Genomic DNA, 26,441 nt, shown 5'->3' with positions numbered 1-26,441 from the left:
AATCCATATATGTCCAGCTATGTAAACTTTAACATTGATTTATCCTGCAATAGATGTCGTTCAATTGGTAATATTCATTTTTTGTCTTCTTCTAATGCCTCTTAAGGGGAAAGTAATCTAAAAGTAACTGAACGTAATCAGATTACGTTACTGAGTTTGGGTAATCCAAAAGATACATTACTGATTATAATTTTGGACAGGTAACTAGTAACTAACAGATTACATTTAGAAAGTAACCTACCCAAACTTGCGCTATAATCTCAAGGAACTGTATTTGTAAAGTGAAATGTGTTCCTCGGTATTAAAAAAAACATCTGAATCCAGCTTTTGTCTGAACAGCACCATATTCCTTGAGTTAGACAGCAAGCTGCCATTAGACCACGCACTTCACGCGTATATGGTGTGGTTCGGACAAAAATTGGATTGAGACGTTTATTTGATAGCAAAGGTCATCTCACATTATGTCTGGTAAGTAGAGTTCATAGAGATTATACAAATACCTTCGTTGACAGGATTTTTGTTGTTGTTGATGTAGTCGGCTATATTGTGGTAGGGTTATTCTCGGTCACGACCCACCAGAAAGATTCACAACTCAGGGAGTCCAACCAATACACAGACTCCCGATGTTGTTTCCCAAAGCTATGCCGCAGGTAGCCTAGCGGTTGAGAGCGTTGGGGTCACTGGTTCAAATCCCCGAGCCAACTAGGTGAAAAATCTGCCGATGTGCCCTTGACCAAAGCGCTTAACTCGAATTGCTCCTGTAAGTCGCTCTGGATAAGAGCGTCTGCTAAATGACTTACATGTAATAAAAGACAAATGAACTAATCCAACAGTGCTGAAGTTACATATACATACACAAAAGCATCTTTATTCAAAATACAGTCGCAGTTTTGACAGACAATTCCAGGCACCTTTACAGCATTCTCTTTATCCTTACGCACTGTTTCCAGTAAAGCCCTCTTGGACCTGGTACCCTTGGCATGACCACGGCGCTCCAAATGAGAGCCACGATCTGTCCCCCCCTTCCTCTCTGTCCTCATTCCCCCTTGCCATCGCTCATCCCCTGGGTGCCCAGAACACTCTCCAGCCTGCGTTGCCGGATGGGAGGCAGCTGGTCGTAAGTGTTGAAGCCCAGCTCAGCGTCTTTCTGGGGCAGCCTAAACAGCAGCAGGTGGCTCCTCAACACCTAGACAGGATAGGACAGATGTTAGGGGAGAGGAGGAATGGCAGGAGGATAAGAAGGCTGTGGGGAAGGAGTCAGGAGCAGTGGAGAGATGGAAGACCCTGGGGGAAGGTGAGTGAGTGTGTACCTCATCAGTCAGGTAGTGAGTCTTCCTCAGGAGGCTGCGACGGGCTGTTTCCACCTGCTGGAGAGGGGGAGACAAAAGCCTTTCAGAGGGGCGCACAAAAGAAGACTACAAAAGTGTTCCTATTCAAAGTACAGATCGATTCCAAATCACCCTGAAATTGCATAACCCCGAAGAGCAGTGGGACCTTTCTATGAACTGCAAAGCCACCCAGTTGTCATCCGTGTCGCTCAACAACACTGATCCACACCCTGGGCCTGTGACGTGCTCTGTACCTGTGACGCTGCGTCCTGGGAAAAGATGAAGGTGTTAAGGTGGGACAGAGCCACCACGTAGAGCACAGGACACCAGCACAGCCTCAGTGTCCCTGTCACTAGCGCCCGGAAGTAGAGGCGCAGCAGAGGGAGAGAGTCCTCCGGGGGTGACGTGAACCTCTCCATAGGGATGGCCAGCTAGGAGGAACACAGAGAGAGGGGCTCATTTAGCCTCTCTTTATGTCACATGTTTTAGACACATTGTCAAATGGCACAATGTTGCAGCAAGTGACAAAAGTCCAAAGACCTCCATCTACTGGCTGTCTACACAATAATGTACCCTGTGCTCTCTACCGCAACATTCAATCCAGTGTGTTAACCAGCCTCCCTCTCACCTGTTCCAGTGTTACCCCTAGGGAGCGCAGCAGGCCCACGTGCTCCCCAAACAGAGTCAGCCTCATGGTGACACTGAAGCGCCTCTGCAGAGGCAGGAGGATGACGCAGCCAAACAGGGGGTCCCCAAATGACACCGCCTCAAATTGTCCCACCAGGGCAGAATAGAGGTCATTGAAGGAGGCCAGGCCTGTAGGAGGGGAGTTGAGGTCCAGAGCCTCCAGCTGAGAGTGCCTGGTGAGCAGCCTGAAGAGAGCCCAGGTCAGCCTCTGGACAGGCCTCTCCATGAAAAGATCACTGGAGCACAGGAAGATACAAGCCAGACGGGCCAGCTTGGCTACAGGCAGCACCACCCTGAGGGCATCCTCCCTCCAGACCTCCAGCAGCAGCAGCCACTGCAGGCAGTGTGTGACCGACTGCACTGCCCCCGCAGGGAGCGACTCCACCTGCAGGCCTCCTCCATCCGGTGCACCCGCCCGCTCGTACAGGCTGACGAGTGGCAGGAAGGGCCAATCGGAGGGGAGGGAGGGTCCAGAAAGTTCTGGGAGGAGCTGGGTGTTGAGCCAGGGCGTTCGGCCCAGGTGGAAGTCCCTGGAGGAGAGGACAGAGGGCTCCATGTGGGCCAGGTGGGAGAGGTAACAGCCCCGGACAGAGGGCAGCTGGACACAGGCTTCCCTCAGCAGAGGACCCAGGGTCTGGAGGGGAGGGGAGGAGCGCTCCTGGAGCTGCAGCTCAGACATCTCTGCAGCCTCGGGCCCTCCAATCTGACCCTCTCTGGAAGACAGGGAGAATGGAATAGTTGAGCTATACAGCACTGAGTTCAAATACAATAGGGCCTTTACAAGAAGACTAATGAGGCAGGTTGGCAGTGGCATCAGAGGAATACCAGCTATAGAGCAGTGATCTAACTTAAAGTGAAAAGGTCAGGAGTTAGCTCCGGAGGCTACTATTTGGTGCAACCTCGATATAATGCGAGATGGCTTAGCATGACATAGCTTAATATCCTGTTGGAAAGGATTTATAGGCATAGTCCTCTCACTCAACAACACCGACAAAACACAAAAGAGAGATACCATGTGTTCTAAATAGCCCATCTACATAGCAGACCTGGGTTCAATAGTAGGTATATTTATTTAGTAGGTATATTTATTTTCTATCATATACTTGAGCTGGGTGAATCCAGGTCTATACATAACGCAGAAAAGTCCTATCCTGAGGAAAAAAACGGTGCACTTTATGTGGACTTGAGATCAAAGCCCTTAGCCATGACCTTTTGAAAACCTGCTTCACATTTATTTCTAAAACAAATTAGATCCAGACAATGGAAATGTAAAAACAAAACAGAATGTCAGAATTTGTTTAAAGAAGAAGAAAATGGTGCGCTTAGCAGACCAGATGCTGTGTAAACATAAACCACTCTTTTGCATATGGTGCACAATGCCCACGGGCAGCCCACCACTGCCATAAACTACATACATTTGCAATGAATCAACATTTTTTTTTTTCCTGTGTTGTGCCAACATTTCAAATTTGGGCATACGTTAATGCACCGCAAACCACCCTGGCTGAAGTACATTTCCTCTTTCAACAACAAGGTATCTTCTGGCCCTGCACCTCGACACAACAAATATTTCACTACATTGGAATTCCAGAGTTAAAGTTCTGTTTTATGAAACTTAATTGGAGGAGAACTCCTTTTGGGTTGGCAATTCTGCTGCGATTAGAGACCACCATGTATGTACAGTGAGGGAAAAAAGTATTTGATCCCCTGCTGATTTTGTACGTTTGCCCACTGACAAAGAAATGATCAGTCTATAATTTTAATGGTAGGTTTATTTGAACAGTGAGAGACAGAATAACAACAAAAAAATCCAGAAAAACGCATGTCAAAAATGTTATAAATTGATTAGCATTTTAATGAGGGAAATAAGTATTTGACCCCTCTGCAAAACATGACTTAGTACTTGGTGGCAAAACCCTTGTGGGCAATCACAGAGGTCAGACGTTTCTTGTAGTTGGCCACCAGGTTTGCACACATCTCAGGAGGGATTTTGTCCCACTCCTCTTTGCAGATCTTCTCCAAGTCATTAAGGTTTCGAGGCTGACGTTTGGCAACTCGAACCTTCAACTCCCTCCACAGATTTTCTATAGGATTAAGGTCTGGAGACTGGCTAAGCCACTCCAGGACCTTAATGTGCTTCTTCTTGAGCCACTCCTTTGTTGCCTTGGCCGTGTGTTTTGGGTCATTGTCATGCTGGAATACCCATCCACGACCCATTTTCAATGCCCTGGCTGAGGGAAGGAGGTTCTCACCCAAGATTTGACGGTACATGTCCCCGTCCATCGTCCCTTTGATGCGGTGAGGTTGTCCTGTCCCCTTAGCAGAAAAACACCCCCAAAGCATAATGTTTCCACCTCCATGTTTGACGGAGGGGATGGTGTTCTTGGGGTCATAGGCAGCATTCCTCCTCCTCCAAACACGGCGAGTTGAGGCCAAAGAGCTCCATTTTGGTCTCATCTGACCACAACACTTTTACCCAGTTGTCCTCTGAATCATTCAGATGTTCATTGGCAAACTTCAGACGGGCATGTATATGTGCTTTCTTGAGCAGGGGGACCTTGCGGGCACTGCAGGATTTCAGTCCTTCACGGCGTAGTGTGTTACCAATTGTTTTCTTGGTGACTAAGGTCCCAGCTGCCTTGAGATCATTGACAGGATCCTCCCGTGTAGTTCTGGGCTGATTCCTCACCATTCTCATGATCATTGCAACTCCACGAGGTGAGATCATGCATTGAGCCCCAGGCCGAGGGAGATTGACAGTTCTTTTGTGTTTCTTCCATTTGCGAATAATCGCACCAACTGTTGTCACCTTCTCACCAAGCTGCTTGGCGATGGTCTTGTAGCCCATTCCAGCCTTGTGTAGGTCTACAATCTTGTCCCTGACATCCTTGGAGAGCTCTTTGGTCTTGGCCATGGTGGAGAGTTTGGAATCTGATTGATTGATTGCTTCTGTGGACAGTTGTCTTTTATACAGGTAACAAGCTGAGATTAGGAGCACTCCCTTTAAGAGTATATCATGTCTGTATGAAATGTGATATTGCTTGAAAAAAGGAATTATAAAAGAAGCTTCATTGCCTCTAGGAAGACTTCTACCTCTAGTCTAATGGCTTCGAAACCTATGACATATTGAATAATGGAGACAGTATAACTAAAAAGACTCACGGTATGAAGTCTTTGTTGAAGACCATGGTGGCCATGAGTTCATGGGCCAGGTATTCACTGCCAGGTAATAGCCAGGGAAGCATTACCAGAGACACGTGGTGAAACAGGGCAGCATGCTTGGCCACCTCTGGGTCAGTTGGAACCTGGAAGCATCGAGTACAAAACGGTAACTCATCCAAAATGTCCAAATCACACAAAGATGATCATGGCAAACTATCTGTATCTGAAATATTTAACGGAGGAACTTGTCAAGTGACAACCAACGGAGACATCAGATGCATAAACACGTACATATGCACCTCTTAACAGAATCACTGGTCTGAGATACAAAGTGACTCAATGACAACACAAGATGAGCCTACTGGGCGATGATAAACAGCATGACCCTGAATGACTATATGGGTACCAGTCTGTTTGGCTAACATTCCACTCCTTGTTGTCCGGGTCAAATGCCAAAGGTGATGTTTAGCATGGCAGGAGTGGAATGATAGCTAAACAGACTGGTACCCAGACTAGCCTAAGACTGAGTGATGGAAGTTGGGCTCTATACAATACCAGTCTACAGGCCAGCCTCAGCAGCAGGTAGAGCAGGTGGTGTTCATGACGAAGGACCCAGTGAGACAGGGTGGGCTTGGCTTGGCCACAGCCACGCAGGTATCCTAGCACAGCCTCAATGAGTAGGAGGGACCTGAACTGAATCGAGAGAGAGAACATAGGAGAGAGATTAGTCCTAGGCCCACTAGCCCACTGTAAGGTAAGAAGACAAAGACATGAATGTGAATTGTTTGTTACACATCTCAAAATCAACCACTAGATGGTGGCAGATATTCATTCCGTTCCACGCAGAACCACACCAACACTTGTGGTTCACACCGGACAGATAAAAGTCACATTTAGAGAGTAACTACAGCTTCATAAGGACGTACTTTGCGGACCAGGCCTCTGTGGATGCTGGTGAGGGTGTCCAGGAGGTAGCACAGGGAGGTAATGAGGGGGAAGGGGGAGTTGGGTCCAGGCACACCCCCAGAAGACGTCCACCCGGCGCAGTGCAGACCAGGCAGACTGGGGATGGTCTCAGGGCCGGGGCAGCAGGACTGAGGGTTACACACTGCCGAACTACACCTGGGAACACAACACAGATAGATCACAACAGAGAGACTATACACTCCCAGAGTATCATCCTACAGCACTGGATCAGGGGCTAGACAGAAAAAGCCCAACCACACAGAAAGAGCAACATCCCCTCCATTAAGCTCCGCAGTAAGGGAGTAAATCACCATAGATGTAGCTCTATGCTTCTAAGTAGATGGGACTCACTTGAGGTTGTTAATCAGGCTGTGAACAGCCTCATGGGACAGCAGAGGGAGAAGAACCTCTGAGGTCAGCATCTCCAGCTCCTGCAGACACTCCACTGGATTGAACGAGCTCTGAAAGGGTTGGCACACCAGATTAGTGAAGATAAGTAAAAGCAATGATTTTGCCAATGATTTTCTCTATTTTTGCTGTAGACTTGCTTGTGTGTTTTGGATCATTGTCTTGCTGCATGACCCAGCTTCGCTTCAGCTCATGGATGGATGGGCTGACATTCCCTGATACATAGCAGTTTCTTTAATGATGGCAAGTCGTCCAAGTCCTGAGGCAGCAAAGTATTTTTGACCGTTGGTATGAGGTTCTTACTGTGGAATGAAGTGTTTGGTTTTCGACAGACAACCGGACCCACGTCGTCCAAAAAGTAGACTTAAGTTTGCCAAAATGCACCTTTCTGTTCTGTATCAGAGAATTTTAAAAGGGGAATGTCAGGCCATCCATCCGTGTGCTGAAGCACAGCTGGGTCATGCAGCAAGACAATAATCTAAAACAAACAAGCATGTCTATATCAGAATGGCTGAAAAGCAAGACATTGCACGTTTTTGAATGGCCTAGTCAAAGTCCAGACCTAAATCCGATTGAGATGTGGCAGGACCTGAAACGAGCAGTTCATGCTTGAAAGCCTACAAATGTTTCCAAGTTAAAGCAGTTCTGCATGGAAGAGATGGACCAAATTCCTCCACAGCGATGTGAGAGACTGATAGACAACTACAGGAAGCGTTTGGTTGCAGTAATTGCAGCTCAAGGTGGGACAACCTGTTATTGAGTGTAAGGGGACAATTACTTTCTCACAAGGGGAATTGGGTATTGCAAAACTTTGTTTATTAAATAAATGAAATAAGTATCAAATTCTGTTATTTGTTCACTCAGGTTCCCTTTAATATTAGGTTTTGGTTGAAGATCTGAAAACAGAACATCAGAAAGGGGGCAAATATTTTATCACAGCACTGTAGTGGAAGCCTATTTCCAATCTGTACTGATGAAGGACGACGAGGACAGGCAGTTAGGACTATTTAGATACAATTCTGGTCTGATCTTTTAATTCCCTTGTTGAGTACTGCGATAGTTTTTATACAGTCACCTGGATGGAGAGCTGGAAGTAGAAGGCCCCCATGTAGACAAGGTAGGCCGGCACCAGTCTCAGGGTGCTCTCCCTCTGGACTGGCTCCCCTAGGGTTCTCACACAGCCCTTCAGCAGCCCCAGCACTGTGGGCTGCAGACCTGTCACATGACCCCACGTCACCAGGGGTGGGGGAGGACACTCGGCCCCCTGGGAACTGTAGTGAAAGAGGTTTGGCACTGTTGAATCCAATGGCTATCAATAGAAAGCAGCACATCATGGAGTCACATGAAACACGTCAAAGCTGCAGGAGTGAACATAGTTAGTAGTAGAGATCCAGAGTGTGTGTTACCTGACCAGGCCAGCCTGCAGCTCCTGATGGCAGCCAGCGGTGTGTGTGACTTGTGTGAGCAGAGTGAGGAGGGCCTGGAGCCTGTGGAGCTCCAGGGGCAACAGGGGGTCTGAGGGGCGCCAGGGCCGGTGGGCAGACTGCAACACTCTCACCAGGATGGGGTACAGGTCCCTGGTAATGGTAGAGGGAAGAAGATGTTCTGCTGTGCTATTCACCCTGAGGGACAGACTTGTTTTTGACGCAGCTTTTCCTGCCGTGTATAATCTAACACCAAGCGATTTATACCCATCTGATCTAGGTTGTCTGTGGTATTAAGCAATACCTTTGAACATGAAATTAGGAGGAATACTATTTTATTTAACACAGCGTGTCCAGATGGCTTATTACGGCCCCACCATCCCCCAGGAGCCTAGAGATAGACACTGAGTGTACAAAACATTAGGAACACTTGCTCTATCCATGACATAGACTGACCAGGTGAAAGCTATGAACCTTTATCGATGTCACTTGTTAAATCCACTTCAATCAGTGTAGATGAAGGGTAGGAGACAGGTCAAAGAATGATGTTTAAGCCTTTAGACATGGATTGTGTATGTGTGCCATTCAGAGGGTGAATGGGCAAGACAAAATGTGTCAGTACGTTTGAACAGGGTATGGTAGTAGGTGCCAGGCGCACCGGTGTGTGTCAAGAACTGCAACGCTGCTGTTTTTTTCACGTTCCAACAGTTTCCTGTGTGTATCAAGAATGGTCCACCACTCAAAAGGACAGCCAGCCAACTTGACACAACTGTGGGAAGCATTGGAGTAAACTTTGGCCAGCATCCCTGTGAAACGCTTTCGACACCCTGAGTTCATGCCCTGATGAATTGAGGCTGTTCTGAGGGGGTGCAACTCAATATTGGGAAGGTGTTCCTAATGTTTTGTACACTCAGTGTAGGTGATGCTTGAAGACCAGTGACTCACGTGTACAGGTTACAGGCCTGTCCGTAGCTGGCTGCAATGGCCCACAGCCGGTAGGCCTCAGTGCTGACCCTCAAGGCCTCCTCTGGCTCCAGCAGCAGCTCGCTGGGCTCTGGGGCAAGCAGACGAGACAGACGCTCCCGCGCACCTAGAGAGTTCAGCTGGGGAACACAGTCAGGGTGACTTCATTCTGCTAGTCTATTAGACAAGATCATATATCACATCAAGATCATAAAACACTTATGCATCACTCCATCATATTGAAGTTACCCAACAGAAGAAGGCTAAGTGTAGCATTACTACATGAGGTAAGCTGGCAGTTGGGTTTGAAAACTCTCTCTAAACTTACCAGCCTGGCACAGGCGTGCCTGCCAGTGGTGGCCAGGACGCGTAGCAGCTTCATGGCATTGGCCACGGGCAGTCCGTATGCAGACTGGGGCGTGGGTGAGGCGGGCACTGTCCAGGAGCAGGGCAGGAACTCTGACATAACAGTCTCCATCAGACGAGGGCAGTCCAAGACCTGCAGTGACAGTCCAGATAGTAGTCATACTACAAATGTTAACTCATGTCAAGAGGCTTATTGCTAATAAAACCAGAGAGCGGCAGAGATATGCCAGAGGGAATTGTGGGCAGTATAGTTGATGTTACCTGAGTGGCTGCAGAGGAGGAGTGTCTGGCGATTCGGATCAGGACTCCCAGCACGTCCTGGACCACCCTGGGTGACGGGCGGATCACCTCGAGGATGTAGCGGAGCCTAGGAAGCAGCTTCATCCTCAGTAAACCCTGAGACAGAGAACCAACACAGCCGACAGCTTTACACAATGCATTTATCCCTAGCACTACTCCACAGGGTGGAGAGACATTGAGGTGCACAGAGCGAGCGATAGTGGAAAGATAAAGGAGTGTTGGGATGATTAATCAGTCTGCTCTCTAGTCACCTTAACGACATCCTTCCTGGCCACGTCATGATCAGTCTTCTTCTCTTCCTTCTCTTGAGCCGTCTCTCTCATGACCTCGGGCAGCCCCTCGTCTTCCTCATCCTCCTCTTCCTGAGCAGTGGGCAGTAGAGGAAAAGAGGCCAGCCCACGGAACCATGAGAGAGTGCTGTCCAGACAATCCTGAAACAAGACAGGGACAAAGATTTTAAAAAATGTTTTACCATGGTACACTCTAGTGGTGATGATACAAAGTACGCAAGGTCTCTTACTTCGTCGTCTGAGGAAACCAGGAGGGCTCGGAGTGCGTGCACGGCGGCGGACATCACTCCCTCCACATTATCGTCCAGTGAGAAGCGCAGCAGGAAGAGAAGGCCAGCATCCAGCAGAGTGGACACCACACTGCCCCTGAGAGCGGCTGCAAACTCACCAGCCCGCGCCTACAGGAACACCGATCTCCAATGTTAAAGCAGATTCAACTGTCTTTTGATGTGAACGAACTGATTGACAGGCAGTACCTTGGTGAGGATGTGGGCCAGAGTGTTGAGTGCCAGGCTCCGCTGCTGGATCACCTGACTACGAGAGAGAAGGAAGAGCTCCTGCAGGGAGTAACCAGCCAGCTGAGGGAGACAGAGAGAAGACATCAACAGGCATATTCTCTGGAAAAACTACCAGGAGATGTGTATGTTAGTGCACTATGCTGACCTCAGGCTCCTCTCCGTGGTGGTGAAGACCAAGGTGGGTGGGCAGGTCCTCTGTAGGCGGGATCAGGGTTCCGGCAAAGTCAAAGCGAGCCTGCATGGCCTGTCAGCACAGAGACACAGTGAGAGTCACTAGATGAGACACACACACAAGCTCCTCGCATCTCTTGACAAAGTGTTCCGTGTAAACAGTAGTTAGCACCTGCTTGGTTCCTTTCCGTCTGGGGGCAGGCAGGTCCCTGATCCATTCCAGCTTCTCTGGCTCCAGCTTGTCCATGTGCACCCACTCCTTCTGAGGCTTGACTGGCAGGTCCTCCTCTGGAGAGATATATGGTGGTAATGCATCATTACTACGATATTTAGCACTATTTTGTAAAGCACGTCATGGGCTAAATATCCAAAATGATCTAGATCTGAATCGAATCCATGTTTTGGGGTAACTCGAATGCATCTAGAGTTACACTAGCACCTCAGTAGTACATTTCTCTCCTATCAGTGTAATGGATAATAAAAGCTTGTAATGCTGGCATTGCGGTCTGAAAACAATCCAAAATACTGTAGGCACACACTGTGGTCCAGAAACGGACAATCATTCTTCCTCTATGTACAGTATGTCTTGGGCTTTCCCCCATGATCTCCATTACACAAAGTGAATCTGAATTTGGCCGGCTTCCTTCTAATCAGGCAGATTTAAATCAGTGTTCAGCCCTGGTATTCTAGTCACGGAGCTCCAAATCGTCTTTTCTCTGCAATACGAAATGACTTGTGCAATTAGTTGAAAGGAGAGGGGAAACAGTTGGCAGACATCCAGGTGTGCTAGGACTGACAGTGCAGAGTCAGGCTCTCTCGCTAATTCGTAATGGAGTTACAGCACATTTCTAAAATGTCTTCTACCTTTCATTGGCGGTTGGGGGGTTGGTTCTTCCTCATCTTCCTCTCTCTCCATCTCTACCTCCAGAGGATTCTGCTCTGGCTTCTTGGCGCCTATCATGACGGTTTCTTGTAGACGCTGTTCCCTGCGTCTCTCATCCTGGGAGTTGGAAGGCTGTGGGGCAGAGGCTAGGGCTCCCTGTGCCTTACGAGACCTCACAAAGTCAACAAGTCTGGGATCTGAGAGGTACACAATATGATTGAAGGTTTAAAAGGCTCACATCATAGCCTTACCAAACAGAGCACACAATCCTCAAATAGCAACATGTGCCTACCTAGCTGACCCAGCAGCCTTTTCTGCTCCTCCAGGATTTCGCCCTTAGACATGGCCTGTAGTTTGCCCTGGTTCTCCTGATGGATCTTCAGTGTTTCTACTGTACTGTCTGACCCACCAAGCCCCTGGCCAGACACCAGCCTGGGGCCAGCCATTGCACTGAATCCTGGGAGAAAAAGAGAGACATGAGCAAGTTTTCCCAACTGAACAGTTTAGTACTGGCTGGCTTGTCTTGCAAGTGGGACAGTACAAAAACAAACAGGACATCCCATTCAGTGCAAGCCAAGTTGGGCCTTCAGAGTAGACATCAAAGTACGAATTATTGTCTGCCAGGAATACATTCTTTCCTTTCAACTTTATGAAATTAATTACTGGAACTCTGGTACTTACTGTCAAGTCTAGAGGGAGGTTGATCCATCTCCATGGTGGACTCTGGAGAGAGGTTCAGCACCTTGGGTCCAGATGTTTGACCCCTGGATTCTGGTGCAAAGTATAAAGGGGTCTTTCCCTCTTTTAGTCTCTGTGCTGCAATCTGTCGGGCAAAAATGCTCCTCTTTTCACCAGCAGCTGGAACCTAGTGAAACATAACATAGTTTAGAGGAATAGTTTGTGTGTGTATCCATAACTTGTGAAGCACCATTCTGGATTAATTGTACCACATATAGTATGAAGTAAATTCTGTAGTAATTAATTGATCCTCATAACAAAACTGAGCAATTGAGCTCCTACCATGCTCTCCATCTCAGGCCGGTGTAATACTTTAGGAAAAGCAAGGTCTGTGAATGCTGGTAAGGACACTGGTGTAGTGCTAGTGTCCCTTTCCTAAGGGAAGAGAAGCGAGAGTGTAGTTGTTGTTGAGACACAAACATAACTGTGTGTAGCTCTGCTGAGCAGGAGATAGATGGCGAGAGTATCACTCACAATGATCTTGGAGAGAACAGCACTGATGTGCGTGTCATGTCTGTCCAACCTCTCCTCTGGGTCCTCATCCTCGAAGCGAACACGCTCGACTTTGAGGCGAGACTTTTTGGAAGGTGCAGGAGTCAGAGTGGGGAGCTCATCCGGAAGATCTAAAGAAAGAGATGCACAGCATCATATTATTAACAATCAGAAAACCTAAAGTTGTGTTTGACCTCCCCGCTACACACAATCAACTATCTTACAAAAAGGTGCATGATAGACTGTTACTATGGCTGCGTTTACAGAGACAGCCCAATTCTGATATTTTTTTGTTGACCAATCAGACCAACTCTGAAAAAGATCTGATGTAAAAATATCTTATGTGATTGGTCAAAAGACCAACTAGTGGAAAAAAGTTCAGCGATGGGCTGGCTGCCTGTGTAAACACAGCCTATGAACCTTGGATTGTGACCACATCTCTCTGGTCTCCTTGAGCCCCCTCGGAGTCTCCTGATCTCTTGTCCGGCCGTCGGACCACATTGACAGTGGACGGGGTCCCCGAGGCAAGAAACCTCTCCTGCTCTTGTAGGAGGTCAGCCTCCGAGTCAGTGGGCTTGGGACGCCGTATCATCCCCTTACAGATAAAGGAACATCTTAGACAGAAGGATTTGACTATCTGTAAACATGAGGTATCACACAATACGGTGTATGGCTATTTATTACTTTGTTTAAGTACAGGGCTGTGATAATATAATATTACCACATCAGAAAATAACCTTTTAACTAAGCTTTCAACCAATCACATTCTCCTCGTCTCTCACCTAATGTTACACCATATCATGTCAACACCTCTCCTGCAGTTTGAATGTTAACTAGCTTTGCTAGATGTTCAAGAACATTGTAATTTACAGGCACTGACCCAGCAGCTAATAAGCAGAGATAGTGCCTTGAAAACCTAGCTAATAGTGATCATGACATGTTCATGATCGCAAAGTGCTTAGCTAGCTAGCTAGCCAAAGTAGCTTGCTGGCTAGCTACAGCCGGAGCATTTCCTGCTTTATTATATGGGACCGTTGCAATGCCATACATTTAAAAACGACATGTATTTATTGAATTCACCTTCAGTAAGATATCCTCTGGGTTATAATTCACAGAAAAATGTACACAACGTGAGTGCAAAACTCAAAAACATCCACTAACAAGGGGGCGGTTACTTCCTGTGAAAGTTTTTTTAATTTTTTTACTTCCTGTGAAAGTGTGACGCCCACAAATCCGACTTCAAAATAAAAGTAATTAGAAAGTCCACCACAAATGCACTAGAATGTAGTAATAACGCAGCTAGAACAATGAGACAGATTTTTCACCGGATGTATAAATGTGAAGCATCGGTTGACGTTTCTACTCACTACCAAATATGGTGATGAGAGGAAGCCCAGTGGTCGACAGTGGGAGAATATGGATTTTGGCCGACATTCTACTAATCTTCTCATCGGAGAAACATTTGATCTCAATACAGTTCTGTTTCCAAAACAAACAGTTGTTACGAATAGAGTGGACTAAGTTTTGTAAACTTTTCCCTTTGTCAACGTTTTTAAATATTGCGTTCTTTAGAAGGCATTCAGTGGCGAATTGAGTTGTTGCACATGCGCACTTCAAAGTTGGCGTTCCCCGTAACGGAAATATGCAAATATATATTAGACCGCGCCAATAGGATCACGCTAGCTCGTGCTTGTCTCTGCCCACCTCTTTCAAATCAAAATCACATCTCATTTTATTGGTCACATACACATTTTAGCAGATGTTATTGCGGGTGTAGCAAAATGCTTGTGTTCCTAGCTCCGACAGTGCAGTAGTTATCTAGCATCCTTGCTTGTTCTGCCCAGTCATTAGCGGACATTGGAAACGACAGGCTGTGGTCTATCTTGGGTTAGGTATACATTTTGGGGGGAAATAACATAAAAAACTGTTAATATGATAACGGATGTGGATAGTTGTGTACCTATAGTAGGCTAGGGTATTATAAATATTAGGAATATGCTACTTTCATGGATATGATGATGAATGTAGGAATAATGATGAGGATGAATCAGTTTGTTAGGTCACAACGTAGGGTACATTAAAAGTCATACATTTATTTTCTATGGATGCAGGATTTAGAAAAAATCTCACTTTTTTGAACGAGGCTTTCTGGCTGCAGACGACAACTGGTGCCTAGAATTGCTCCAAGCCTTGCCTACTTCATGTAAAGTAATGTGGTGATTGAATAGTCTCATCTTATTTAATTGGGAAACTGATGCTGAACACGCACATCGTTTGGAAGCTGTTGAAAAAAATGATGCTTGTAAAAAGCGAATGACATCACTTTCTCTGTGCAAGGTAGCCTACAGTCGACTATTTTGACATTCATTTTAGATATCTGTTTATTGCGCACGCATGCGCTTCAACCTGCGGCATTTCGGTGTTTCACTTATCAATTTTTTTCTCTGCTCTTGAATGTATCGGCAAGCCTCTGCGGTCAAATCGTCCCCGCCCCCCGGGTTCAAGAGATTGGAGCTCCTAAAAGCGGGATCCCCATTCGCCTTGGCTCCAGACCAGATGATCTGAAGCTCTGTTGGGGACCAGAAAAGAAAGGGGTAGCCTACTGGAAGCTTTGACTTGATTCTGCCATGTCCAGACAGCAGCATGTTCTCTCCCGATTTGGAAACGGATACCACTGCGGAAGACACAGCGCCCAACACCCCCAATGATGGAGAGGATGCACCGGCCAGCATTGATGTACTGGAGGAGGTGAGCGCTAGGGTACGCGGTTGAACGTAGATTACATAATAGTAATGACAGCATCATCCTGAGAATGCGCATAATGATGTATATTTTATGAATTAAAAGTATATGATACATAGCCTTCTAGCCTACTGTATATATTTGGTGGAAAGGCAACTTATTTATTGGTGCAAACAAGTGCAGCCAGCAGCCTTATAAGAAAAGGCACACAATCAATAGGCCCTACCTGTGGACCTATATCATACTGATTGTTGCTATTCATGGGTAACTTGGGGGGGAATGTCTATTTTCTGACAGAAGTTTGATCAGATTTAGATATGACTATCCTGAGGCAAACACCTTTTTAAGGGAAAAAAGTGGGCAGAATCTTTGGGGACGTTTTCCCCCCATATCGGGCAAGCCCCTCTCTATGGGGAAAAATGGCCTCTGAAGATTAATGTGTTCAAATCCATTTCTATGTTTTTTATTTAGGAGTGTTTTAGTAATTGATTCTTAAAAGCTAAAGTCTAGGTATATTATTTCAATCAAATAATGGAACAAAATGGGGGGGGGCAAAACTGGGGAGGCAAACATACCCACTTAAAATTGTACTACTTTATTAAAAACCAATTACAAAGTTTCTCTCTAACCAAGTGGATTATTTGTATTCAGGCTCCCCTACTGGTACAGTGTATTCGGAAAGTATTTATACCCCTTGACTTTTTCCACATTTTGTTACGTTACAGCCTTATTCTAAAATTGATTCGTTTTTTTTCCCATCAATCTACACACAATACCCTATAATGACAAAGCAAAAACAGGTTTTTAGATTTTTTGGCAAATGTATTAAAAATGAAAAACTTAAATATCACTTCTACATACGTATTCAGACCCATTACGCAGTACTTTGTTGAAGCACCTTCGGCAGCGATTAAAGCCTCGAGTCTTCTTCGGTATGATGCTACAAGCTTGGCACACCTGTATTTGCAGATTTTCTCCCATTCTTCTTTGCAGATCCTCTCAAATTCTGTCAGGTTGGATGGGGAGTGTCGCTGCACAGCTATTTTCAGGTCTCTCCAGAGATGTTCGTTCAGGTTCATGTCTGGGCTCTGGCTGGGCCACTCAGGACATTCAGAGACTTGTCCCGAAGCCATTCCTGCATTGTCCTGGCTGTGTGCTTAGGGTCGTTGTCCTATTGGAAGGTGAACCTTCACCCCCCAGTCTGTGGTCTCTAGCGCTCTGGAACAGGTGTTCATCAAGGATCTCTCAGTACTTTCCTCCTTTCATTTTTCCCTCAATCCTGACGAGTTTCCCAGTCCGTGCCACTGAAAAACATCCCCACAGCATGATGATGTAATTACCATGCTTCACCGTAGGGATGGTGCCAGGTTTCCTCCAGACGTGATGCTTGGTATTGAGGCCAAAGAGTTCAATCTTGGTTTCATCAGACCAGAGAATCTTGTTTCTCATGATCTGAGAGTCCTTTAGGTGCCTTTTGGCAAACTCCAAGCGGGTTGTGCATGTGCCTTTTACTGAGGGAGTGGCTTACGTCTGGCCACTCTACCATAAAGGCCTGATTGGTGGAGTATTGGTCCCGTGTGGCTCAGTTGGTAGAGCATGGTGTTTGCAACGCCAGGGTTGTGGGTTCGATTCCCACGGGGGACCAGTACGGAGAAAAAAATGTATGAAATGTATGTCGCTCTGGATAAGAGCGTCTGCTAAATGACTAAAATGTAAATGGAGTTCTGCAGAGATGGTTGTCCTTCTGGAAGGTCCTCCCATTTCCACAGAGAAACTCTGGAGCTCTGTCAGAGTGAGCATCAGGTTCTGGGTCAGGGAGGTGTACAAGGCCCTTCTCCCCTGATTTCTCAGTTTGGCCAGGTGGCCAACTCGAGAGAGTCTTGGTGGTTCCAAACTTCTTCCATTTAAGAATGATGGCCACTGTGTTCTTGGGGACCTTCAATGTTGCAGAATTATGTTGGTTCCCTTCCCCAGATCTGTGCCTCGACACAATCCCGTCTCAGAGTTCTACGGACAATTCCTTCGACCTCAAGGCTTGGTTTTTGCTCTGACATGCACTGTCAACTGTGGGACCTTATATAGACAGGTGTGTGCCTTTCCAAATCATGTCCAAACAATTGAATTTACCACAGGTGGACCACAATCAAGATGTAGAAACATCTCAAGGATGATCAATGGAAACAGGATGCACCTAGGCTCGATTTAGAGTCTCATAAGCAAAGGGTCTGAATACTTATGTAAATAAGGTGGGGTTTTTTTATATACATTTGCAGAAAATTCTAAAAACCAGTTTTTGCTTTGTCATTATGGGGTATTGAGTGTAGATTGATACAGTGAGGGGGAAAAGTATTTGATCCCCTGCTGATTTTGTATGTTTGCCCACTGACAAAGAAATGATCAGTCTATAATTTTAATGGTAGGTTTATTTGAACAGTGAGAGACAGAATAACAACAAAAAAATCCAGAAAAACACATGTAAAAAATGTTATAAAATGATTTGCATTTTAATGAGGGAAATAAGTATTTGACCCCTCTGCAAAACATGACTTAGTACTTGGTGGCAAAACCCTTGTTGGCAATCACAGAGGTCAGATGTTTCTTGTAGTTGGCCACCAGGTTTGCACACATCTCAGGAGGGATTTTGTCCCACTCCTCTTTGCAGATCTTCTCCAAGTCATTAAGGTTTCGATGCTGATGTTTGGCAACTCAAACCTTCAGCTCCCTCCACAGATTTTCTATGGGATTAAGGTCTGGAGACTGGCTAGGCCACTCCAGGACCTTAATGTGCTTCATCTTGAGCCACTCCTTTGTTGCCTTGGCCGTGTGTTTTGGGTCATTGTCATGCTGGAATACCCATCCACGACCCATTTTCAATGCCCTGGCTGAGGGAAGGAGGTTCTCACCCATGATTTGACGGTACATGGCCCTGTCCATCATCCCTTTGGTGGGGATGAAGTTGTCCTGTCCCCTTAGCAGAAAAACTCCCCCTTAGCATAATGTTTCCACCTCCATGTTTGACAGTGGGGATGGTGTTCTTGGGGTCATAGGCAGCTTTCCTCCTCCTCCGAACACGGCGAGTTGAGTTGATGCCAAAGAGCTCATGAAAGTGTTGTGGTCTCATCTGACCACAACACTTTCATCCAATTGTCCTCTGAATCATTCAGATGTTCATCGGCAAACTTCAGACGGGCATGTATATGTGCTTTGTTGAGCAAGGGGACCTTGCGGGTGCTGCAGGATTTCAGTCCTTCACGGCGTAGTGTGTTACCAATTGTTTTCTTGGTGACTAAGGTCCCAGCTGCCTTGATCATTGACAAGATCCTCCCGTGTAGTTCTGGGCTGATTCCTCACCGTTCTCATGATCATTGCAACTCCACGAGGTGAGATCTTGCATGGAGCCCCAGGCCGAGGGAGATTGACAGTTCTTTTGTGTTTCTTCCATTTGTGTTTCTTCCACTTCTCACCAAGCTGCTTGGCGATGGTCTTGTAGCCCATTCCAGCCTTGTGTAGGTCTACAATCTTGTCCCTGACATCCTTGGAGAGCTCTTTGGTCTTGGCCATGGTGGAGAGTTTGGAATCTGATTGCTTCTGTGGACAGGTGTCTTTTATACAGGTAACAAACTGAGATTAGGAGCACTCCCTTAAAGAGTGTGCTCCTAATCTCAGCTCGTTACCTGTATAAAAGACACCTGAGAGCCAGAAATCTTTCTGATTGAGAGGGGGTCAAATACTTATTTCCCTCATTAAAATGCAAATACATTTTTTACATTTTTGACATGCGTTTTTCTAGATTTTGTTGTTGTTATTCTGTTTCTCACTGTTCAAATAAACCTAACATTAAAATTATAGACAGATCATATCTTTGTCAGTGGGCAAACGTACAAAATCAGCAGGGGATCAATACTTTTTTCCCTCACTGTAAGTAAAACATTACATTTAATCCCTTTTAGAAAAAGTCTGTAACGTAACAAAATGGAAAAAGTGAAGCGGTATGAGTGATTTCCGAATGCACTGTATAATGAAGTTTGTAGCGCTAACTTCATTAGATTATTTATATACAGTACCAGTCAAAAGTTTGGACACACCTACTCATTCCAGGGTTTTTCTTTATTTTTACTATTTTTTACATTGTAGAATAATAGTGATGACATCAACTATGAAATAACACATATGGAATCATGTAGTAACCAAAAAAGTGTTAAACAACTTTTTGTTACATTAAAGCCTTATTCGAAAATGAATTAAATAAAACAAATTCCTCAGCAATCTCACACAATACCCCATAATGGTTTTTTGAAATTTTTGAAAATGTATTAAAAATAAAAACGGATACCTTATTTACATAAGTATTCATACCTTTTGCTATGGGACTCGAAATTGATCTCAGTGCCATCCTGTTTCCATTAATCATCCTTGAGATGTTTCTGTATATAACTTTTCTAAAATACAAAATATTTAGATCAATGTACCACAAAATACTTTGCTTGGAATGACTTAAGTTGAGATGAGAGAGATGAAACCCCACTCCAACCTATTCATCAGATGCAAGAACCTGTACTGAGTGCAATTTCTGTACCTCAAAATCCTCTGTTCTCTGGAGTCTAATAATGGCATCACAATTGATTTACCAGCAAAATACTATTTCATTTAATAGTTTCTCAAATTGGATGGAAGTGCAATAGCCAAGAGCAACATATGGCCTGTATGATGTCCACCCCTACCATTATATCTACATGAATATACTATAATTCTGCATTCAAAAGTACATTATTATGTATAAGACAGAAAACAACTTAATCTTCCTAAGAAATACATGTCCTAGAAGACAGAGCATGGATATGCGAGGCACAATACAGTAATTCTGAGAAGCTGGATTTTGTAACCTGTAGTTAATGATGTGTACTCTGAATGCTGGAGTTTTACCTCCTGTCTGTCAAGCTATAATTACACAAATTCCATCTGGGGAATTGAATGTGTGCAGCCTACCGTGAAATATAACTTCTAGGAGAGACCATGAAATGACCGTTTCTTTTTGTTGGTGATACATCTTTTTATTGTGAGATTTGCTGTTTTTTTTCCCCAGAGGTCCTGACCCATGATGCTGTGTTGCCCTGTATGAGGATGCTCCAAAGTCAATGGTATTTTTGACTTTTGACTTGTGTCAATGCTTGGTTACATGTCCTGTCTGAGTCAGCCCTTTCTGTCAGCCTCAGCATTGCTGACTGAACTCTCCCTTTATCACATATCAGTTCATTCAAAGTTTCTCGCATGAAGCAACACTAATTCTTATTGGTGAAAACACCATGACACTTCCACTATGTGGTCAGTTGGTCTTCATGGGTGAACGGCTGTTATACACCTGAAAAGACCTGAATTAGCTGAACACATGGTGAAACAGTCAAAACATTTATTCTTCTTACAACAAGACAAAGTAGAAATACAATATGTAGGTTTACCCTGCCTATTTGAAATGTTTTATGTCCAGTTGACTTAGGTCTGGGACACTATACTTATTGTACTGGGGAAAAAATAGAGCACCTCTGGGACAATGCCTCTGCTGAAGAGGATACATTTAATTGGCAGTCAGAATTGCAAATGTGAGCAATTTTGAAGATGCCAGGACAGACTGGGGTAGCTGCAATGAGATCTTCACTTGACACTCAGCAGATATACTGTATAGGGTACGAAGAATGTGTAATCCAATTACCTGTGTGTTTGATTCTGTTGTGGTCAAGTTAAGTAGAGAAAGTCAATGTTCATTTTAGCAGCGGAGGTCACTGGGGGATTGAGGATACGCATGCCCATTTGGAAATGGTGCATGCCTACTTACTGTTACCCATGCAAAGATGGTTGAAAGGTTAGCAGTAACATAGTGGTGAGGAAGGATTTGGGTAGAATGTTAGAGTTGTACCTAACGTTATTTGCAGTTGTTTCCAGTGGTGTAAAGTACTTAAGTAAAAAATACTTTAAAGTACTACTTAAGTAGTTTTTGGGGGTATATGTACTTTAATTTACTATTTATATTTTGGGCAACTTTTACTTCACTACATTCCTAAAGAAAAGAATGTACTTTTTGCTCCCTACGTTTTCCATGACATCCAAAAGTACTCGTTACATTTTGAATGATTAACAGGATAGGAAAATTGTCCTATTCACACGCTTCTCAAGAGAACATCCCTGGTCATCCCCCCTGCCTCTGATCTCGGTCGGATTTGCTAAACATAAATGCATCTTTTGTAAATTATGTCTGAGTGTTGGGGTGTGCCCCTGGCTATCCGTACATTTTAAAAACAAAAATGAGTAATTAGAAATTATTTATACTTTTGATACTTAAGTATATTTAGAAGCAAATACTTTTTGACTTTTACTCAAGTAGTATTTTACTGGGTGACTTCCACTTTTACTTGAGTAACTTTCTATTAAGGTATCTGTACTTATGACAATTGGGTACTTTTTCCACCACTGGCTGTTTCCATTGCACAAAGTAGCCTTAAATGAAATTCAAGCAAGCTACTGTACATGGTATCGCTTCAACTTCATTTACTGTACTTGAAGTTTCAAAAAGCTCAGCACGTCACAGCTCTGCTATATTAATTAGCCTTTTGCCGACAGCAGTATTGGAGCACTGCATTTTTTTAGGCTCATTGGTGTGTACTCACTTTTCATCATGTTTTACCATTCTCTTTCATATGGTACAGTAGATCTATTATTCATGTGACACTGTTGCTTTCTGACCCGTTTAAAACCTTTCAACCTGTATAGGTAAATCAAATAGCCTACATTGTGATCCAGTTCTCCTTAAACACAGAAATATAGACGAACTGATCAGACATGGCATCGCAAGAAAGAAGCAACATAAAGAAATTGTTGTACTTTTATTAGAGATTCCCTAGGGAATTCTGGAAGTTCTTCAAAACACTGTTCTCCTTTTAGTAACTCTGCTAAAAGCTATTTAAATGCAGCCATTTGTCATCCACAACTATCTTTTTAAAGTTAAAGTATTGTATGTAAGCTTTTCTCTCGCTCTCTCCCTTTTCACTCCTCTCTCTTTCCCTGCAGCAGCGGCCTGTGAAGCAGTCACTGAGTGCCTGTATGTGTCGAGAGTCCCACTGGCGCTGCCTTCTCCTCTCCCTACTCATGTACAGCTGCCTTGGCACTGTGGCTTGGTGCCAGCTCACTCGAGTCACAAAGCTCAGCTTCGACTCATCCGTCACCTCCCTGACAGCCTCCATTTCCTCACTCAGAGAGGTTGGCATGGGAGGCCGCTCTATGATTTACCATGACAGCCCCTGCTCTGACGGCTACGTGTACATCCCTCTGGCCTTCCTGTTCATGCTCTATGTCGTCTACCTGGTAGAGTGTTGGCACTGCCAGGCTTGCAGTGAGCTACAGTGTAAGGCTGATGTGGATAGCGTATATGAGCGGGTATTGCGGATGCGACAGGCTCGTCCGTGTGTTTGGTGGAAGGCCATAAGTTACCATTTTGTTCGGAGGACCAGACAGGTGACCCGCTACCGGAACGGGGATGCCTACACCACCACCCAGGTCTACCATGAGCGGGTCAACACAAACGTGAGGGAGGGAGAGTTTGACTACAGTCGCTGTGGTATGCGGGACGTCTCACGGGATCTACGTGGACTGGAGAGCCACCCGGCGACAAGACTTCGTTTCACCAAGTGCTTCAGTTTCGCTGGGGCCGGACCAGAAAATAATTACCTCAACCAACGTGCCAGGTTCTTCTCAGAGATTGAGGGTTTGGATGACTATATGGAGGCTCGGGAAGGGATGCAACTGAAAAACGTGGACTTTAAAGAGCACCTGATAGCCTACGTGGACCCTGACCGGTTGCCCTGGTATACTTCTCAGGTGGCGTTCTGGTTCACTGCTCTGCTCATGCTCTCCTGGCCCCTGAGGGTGCTTATAGAGTACCGTACAGCCTTTGTGCACTACCATGTTGAGAAGCTCTTTGGGCTGGAGTACAGCCACAGCAGCCCCTCTCCAACAGAGGAAGAGGTTCCCATCAGGAGTGGTCTCCCTCGGGTAGATACCGTGGACAGCACTGAGCTGGAGTGGCACATCCGCTCCAACCACCAGTTGATCCCCAGCTACTCAGAAGCCATGCTGATGAACATGGGGGCTTCGGATTCTGGTACAGCTGATGACACCAGGTCCTCTAACTGCTTCCTGCTAGACAGCCACCCAGCCCAGAGCTATAGCACGCTGGTGCATGACTGTGAGCACTGCCGCCAGCATCAGGGAGAGGTTGGACAGAGGCGGGCCACCACCAGCTCCAGCTGTTCCTCCATCTTCTCCCATCATGCCTTTCACTCCCGCCTCTCCCTGGACACCTCACATTTCTCACTGTGCCGGATGTATGGCTCTCGGCGCACCGTAGGCCTGTGGAGGAGCCGCAGCAGCACACTGACTGACCGCCGCTGCGTGGATGAGCAGTGTTGCCGTTCCTACTCCAGCCAGCTGGCTCTCAACGAGAGCCCGCCCACTTACCGGGACGCACGCTTCTTCCCCGTCCTCATTGTGCACCGACCCGAGGGCTGCGGTAGTGGTGACTCCACCACAGAGGTGCGGCGCTATTATGTCCGCCGGGGGTCCTGCTGCCTGGAGACCTCACTCTGAGGGACCAAGAGACATTTGACTGATTCAGTAACAATATATTCCAAATGAGAAGTTATGAGAGTCCAAGAGCATACAAAGACTGTTCTGTTGACAGCACTGAAATTGTGTTACTCACTGGCTCTGTGCTGTATGCTCAGATTCATATAGAGGCTGCATAGTTCTCAGTCTCTTGTGCACGTTGGATCTGTATTGGTATTATCTCCTGCTGCAGACATGATTGTGAGTCAAACTAAAAGAGCTGGATTTGAATGTTGGATTCAGCGATAACCAGCTCTCAGTGCGGTGGATATGGCATTATGTCATCGTGTAAAGTTGCCCTTTTCTGTTTAAAAAAAGGACATTTGTATTGTCTTCTTCTTGATGGGCCACATGTTTATTACTGTTACCCTGTTTAGTCATCATTGCCAATTTGAAAATGCCTTCATTGACACATTCTAAGTGTGTTTTCACACTTGGTCCCTTTCAGCCAATTTTTTTGTGCAGTGTGAACTCTCCAAAGGAACTCAGAACCCTCAAAAGAGTCCCCGAAGTGAACCGAACTGAGACCTGAGACCATCTCGAGAGATTCCCTTTTTTAGGGCAATGTGAACACAAGCTCCCCAGGTTCGCTTGTCATTATTCACGCACCACACACTAGACCACTGCAACACCATTTCCCCTGACATAACCCCTCACATTGGTGCCACAAAAGAGAGATGATGTGCAGGTTTGTGGAAAACAATGTGTGCTGTTTTTGGATATTGATTAGCGATTGTCAAGGATGTACAGACATTCCAAAATATGTGTGGAGTTTTTAGTTCAGATTATTTGTTTGCAATTTGTGATCTATAGGCTAAGGAAGAGTTGTTTATTCGATTGTGAGGTTTGAACAGTATGAGAAGGCAACAACCTATTTGGTGAGAATCACAACATAGGAGCTAGAATTGATTATGGACCCAAAAAGAGTAGTAGCCTTGGGTGTTCAATTTTCAATTACAGCCTTATCTCCAGTTATTCTTCTGCTATTTATTATGTTACCAATAATATGAACATGTTAATACCTTCTGATTATTATTATTATTGTCTCATCTTTTAACAAAATGAAATATATTAGCTTCCAAAATGTAAGTAGGTGTGACTAGCTGTCCAATAACATTGATGGAATGGCTTGTCCTGTACTTTGTAAAAACCCAGAGTGCATTGAGTGAATGTTGAAAAAAAGATTTTGGTTCCTTTCTCAGCAATGTGAAAGCAAAGATGACTCGGACCACAAAATAGGGGAAGTGAACTGGCAAAAGTGTTGAGTCCTCATTTAAAGGCAAGGGCAATGTGAATACAAAGATAACTGAGTTCTTTAGATTTTTTATTTATTTTTTACCCTAGAGTTCACTTTAAAGAGGACTGAGATTGGTTATTTTCAAGAGGACTATGTGAAAACACCCTAAAACAACACCAAAGTCACAGAAAATCAAACTGCCTGATCTACATTGAATAGAATATTGAAAAGTTCTGTTTTCTTTGCTTTTGCATGTTTCTAATGGAACAAACTTTATCTGTGTCAAGTAAGTGAAAGTAGCATACTATGTACACTACCGTCCAAAAGTTTGGGGTCACATAGAAATGTCCTTGTTTTCGAAAGAAAAGTTTTTTTTTTTTTTGTCCATTAAAATAACATCAAATTGATCAGAAATACAGTGTAGACATTGTTAATGTTGTAAATGACTATTGTAGCTGGAAACGGCAGATTTTATAGGGAATATCTACATAGGCGTACAGAGGCCCGTTATCAGCAACCATCACTCCTGTGTTCCAATGGCACGTTGTGTTAGTTAATCCAAGTTTATCATTTTAAAAATCCAATTGATCATTACAAAACCCCATTGCAATTATGTTAGCACAGCTGAAAACTGTTGTGTCTGATTAAAGAAGCAATAAAACTGGCCTTCTTTAGACTAATTGAGTATCTGGAGCATCAGAATTTGTGGGTTCGATTACAGGCTCAAAATGGCCAGAAACAAATAACTTTCTTCTGAAACTCGTCAGTCTATTCATGTTCTGAGAAATTAAGGCTATTCCATGCGAGAAATTGCCAAGAAACTGAAGATATCATACAACGCTGTGTGCTACTCCCTTCACAGAACAGCGCAAACTGTCTCTAACCAGAATAGAAAGAGGAGTGGGAGGCCCCTGTGCACAACTGAGCAAGAGGACAAGTACATTAGAGTGTCTAGTTTGAGAAACGGACGCCTCACAAGTCCTCAACTGGCAGCTTCATTAAATAGTACCTCCCATTTCAAAAACAAGGACATTTCTAAGTGACCCCAAACTTTTGAAAGGTAGTGTAGGTTACTGTATTACATAGTGGTACAGTAGTAATTATTGTGCCTTGA

At 45.0% G+C, this 26,441-nt stretch overlaps 2 protein-coding genes across 4 annotated transcripts; one reads left to right on the top strand and one right to left on the bottom strand.

Moving 5' to 3' along the window:
* Positions 1–836: 836 nt before the first annotated feature.
* LOC106610751 (RNA polymerase II-associated protein 1) lies at positions 837–13,906 on the bottom strand. The gene is made up of 25 exons (XM_014210283.2): positions 13,777–13,906; positions 13,117–13,291; positions 12,679–12,827; positions 12,487–12,579; positions 12,148–12,331; positions 11,759–11,923; positions 11,448–11,663; positions 10,756–10,871; positions 10,558–10,656; positions 10,371–10,472; positions 10,125–10,292; positions 9,856–10,035; positions 9,566–9,700; positions 9,267–9,437; positions 8,921–9,078; positions 7,958–8,128; positions 7,627–7,822; positions 6,495–6,604; positions 6,104–6,299; positions 5,733–5,870; positions 5,178–5,320; positions 1,957–2,728; positions 1,583–1,759; positions 1,311–1,367; positions 837–1,186 (listed from the first exon to the last, which is right to left on the bottom strand). The coding sequence occupies exons 2-25, from the start codon at positions 13,286–13,288 to the stop codon at positions 1,037–1,039; spliced, it is 4,218 nt and encodes a 1,405-aa protein (XP_014065758.1). The 5' UTR covers positions 13,289–13,291; positions 13,777–13,906; the 3' UTR covers positions 837–1,036.
* Positions 13,907–14,513: 607 nt separating this feature from the next.
* LOC106610752 (transmembrane protein 151B) lies at positions 14,514–25,753 on the top strand. Of its 3 annotated transcripts, XM_045723404.1 has the most exons (3): positions 14,514–15,033; positions 15,164–15,444; positions 22,498–25,752. In XM_045723404.1, the coding sequence occupies exons 2-3, from the start codon at positions 15,340–15,342 to the stop codon at positions 24,070–24,072; spliced, it is 1,680 nt and encodes a 559-aa protein (XP_045579360.1). In that variant the 5' UTR covers positions 14,514–15,033; positions 15,164–15,339; the 3' UTR covers positions 24,073–25,752. The 3 variants fall into 3 exon arrangements, with proteins under 3 accessions (XP_045579360.1, XP_014065762.1, XP_045579361.1); XM_014210287.2 differs by having other exon boundaries at positions 14,514–15,444; XM_045723405.1 differs by lacking the exons at positions 14,514–15,033; positions 15,164–15,444 and adding an exon at positions 19,868–20,576 and having other exon boundaries at positions 22,498–25,753.
* The last annotated feature ends 688 nt before the right edge of the window (positions 25,754–26,441 follow it).

Source organism: Salmo salar, chromosome ssa09 (genome assembly GCF_905237065.1).
Source record: "Salmo salar chromosome ssa09, Ssal_v3.1, whole genome shotgun sequence".
Taxonomy (NCBI): Eukaryota; Metazoa; Chordata; class Actinopteri; order Salmoniformes; family Salmonidae; genus Salmo; species Salmo salar.
Note: the sequence above shows the minus strand (reverse complement) of the source record. Positions and strands in the feature narration are given on the sequence as shown.

What these genes read in the sequence shown, in the direction of transcription:
- LOC106610751 (XM_014210283.2), bottom strand. Translation starts at nt 13,288, where the DNA reads ATGATACGGCGTCCCAAGCCCACTGACTCGGAGGCTGACCTCCTACAA. An exon ending in GGCCTGAGATGGAGAGCATG is followed by an intron (nt 12,332 to 12,486) that starts GTAGGAGCTCAA and finishes ATGTTTCACTAG; the next exon opens with GTTCCAGCTGCTGGTGAAAA. An exon ending in ACCACGGAGAGGAGCCTGAG is followed by an intron (nt 10,473 to 10,557) that starts GTCAGCATAGTG and finishes TGTCTCCCTCAG; the next exon opens with CTGGCTGGTTACTCCCTGCA.
- LOC106610752 (XM_045723404.1), top strand. Translation starts at nt 15,340, where the DNA reads ATGTTCTCTCCCGATTTGGAAACGGATACCACTGCGGAAGACACAGCG. An exon ending in GCATTGATGTACTGGAGGAG is followed by an intron (nt 15,445 to 22,497) that starts GTGAGCGCTAGG and finishes CTTTCCCTGCAG; the next exon opens with CAGCGGCCTGTGAAGCAGTC.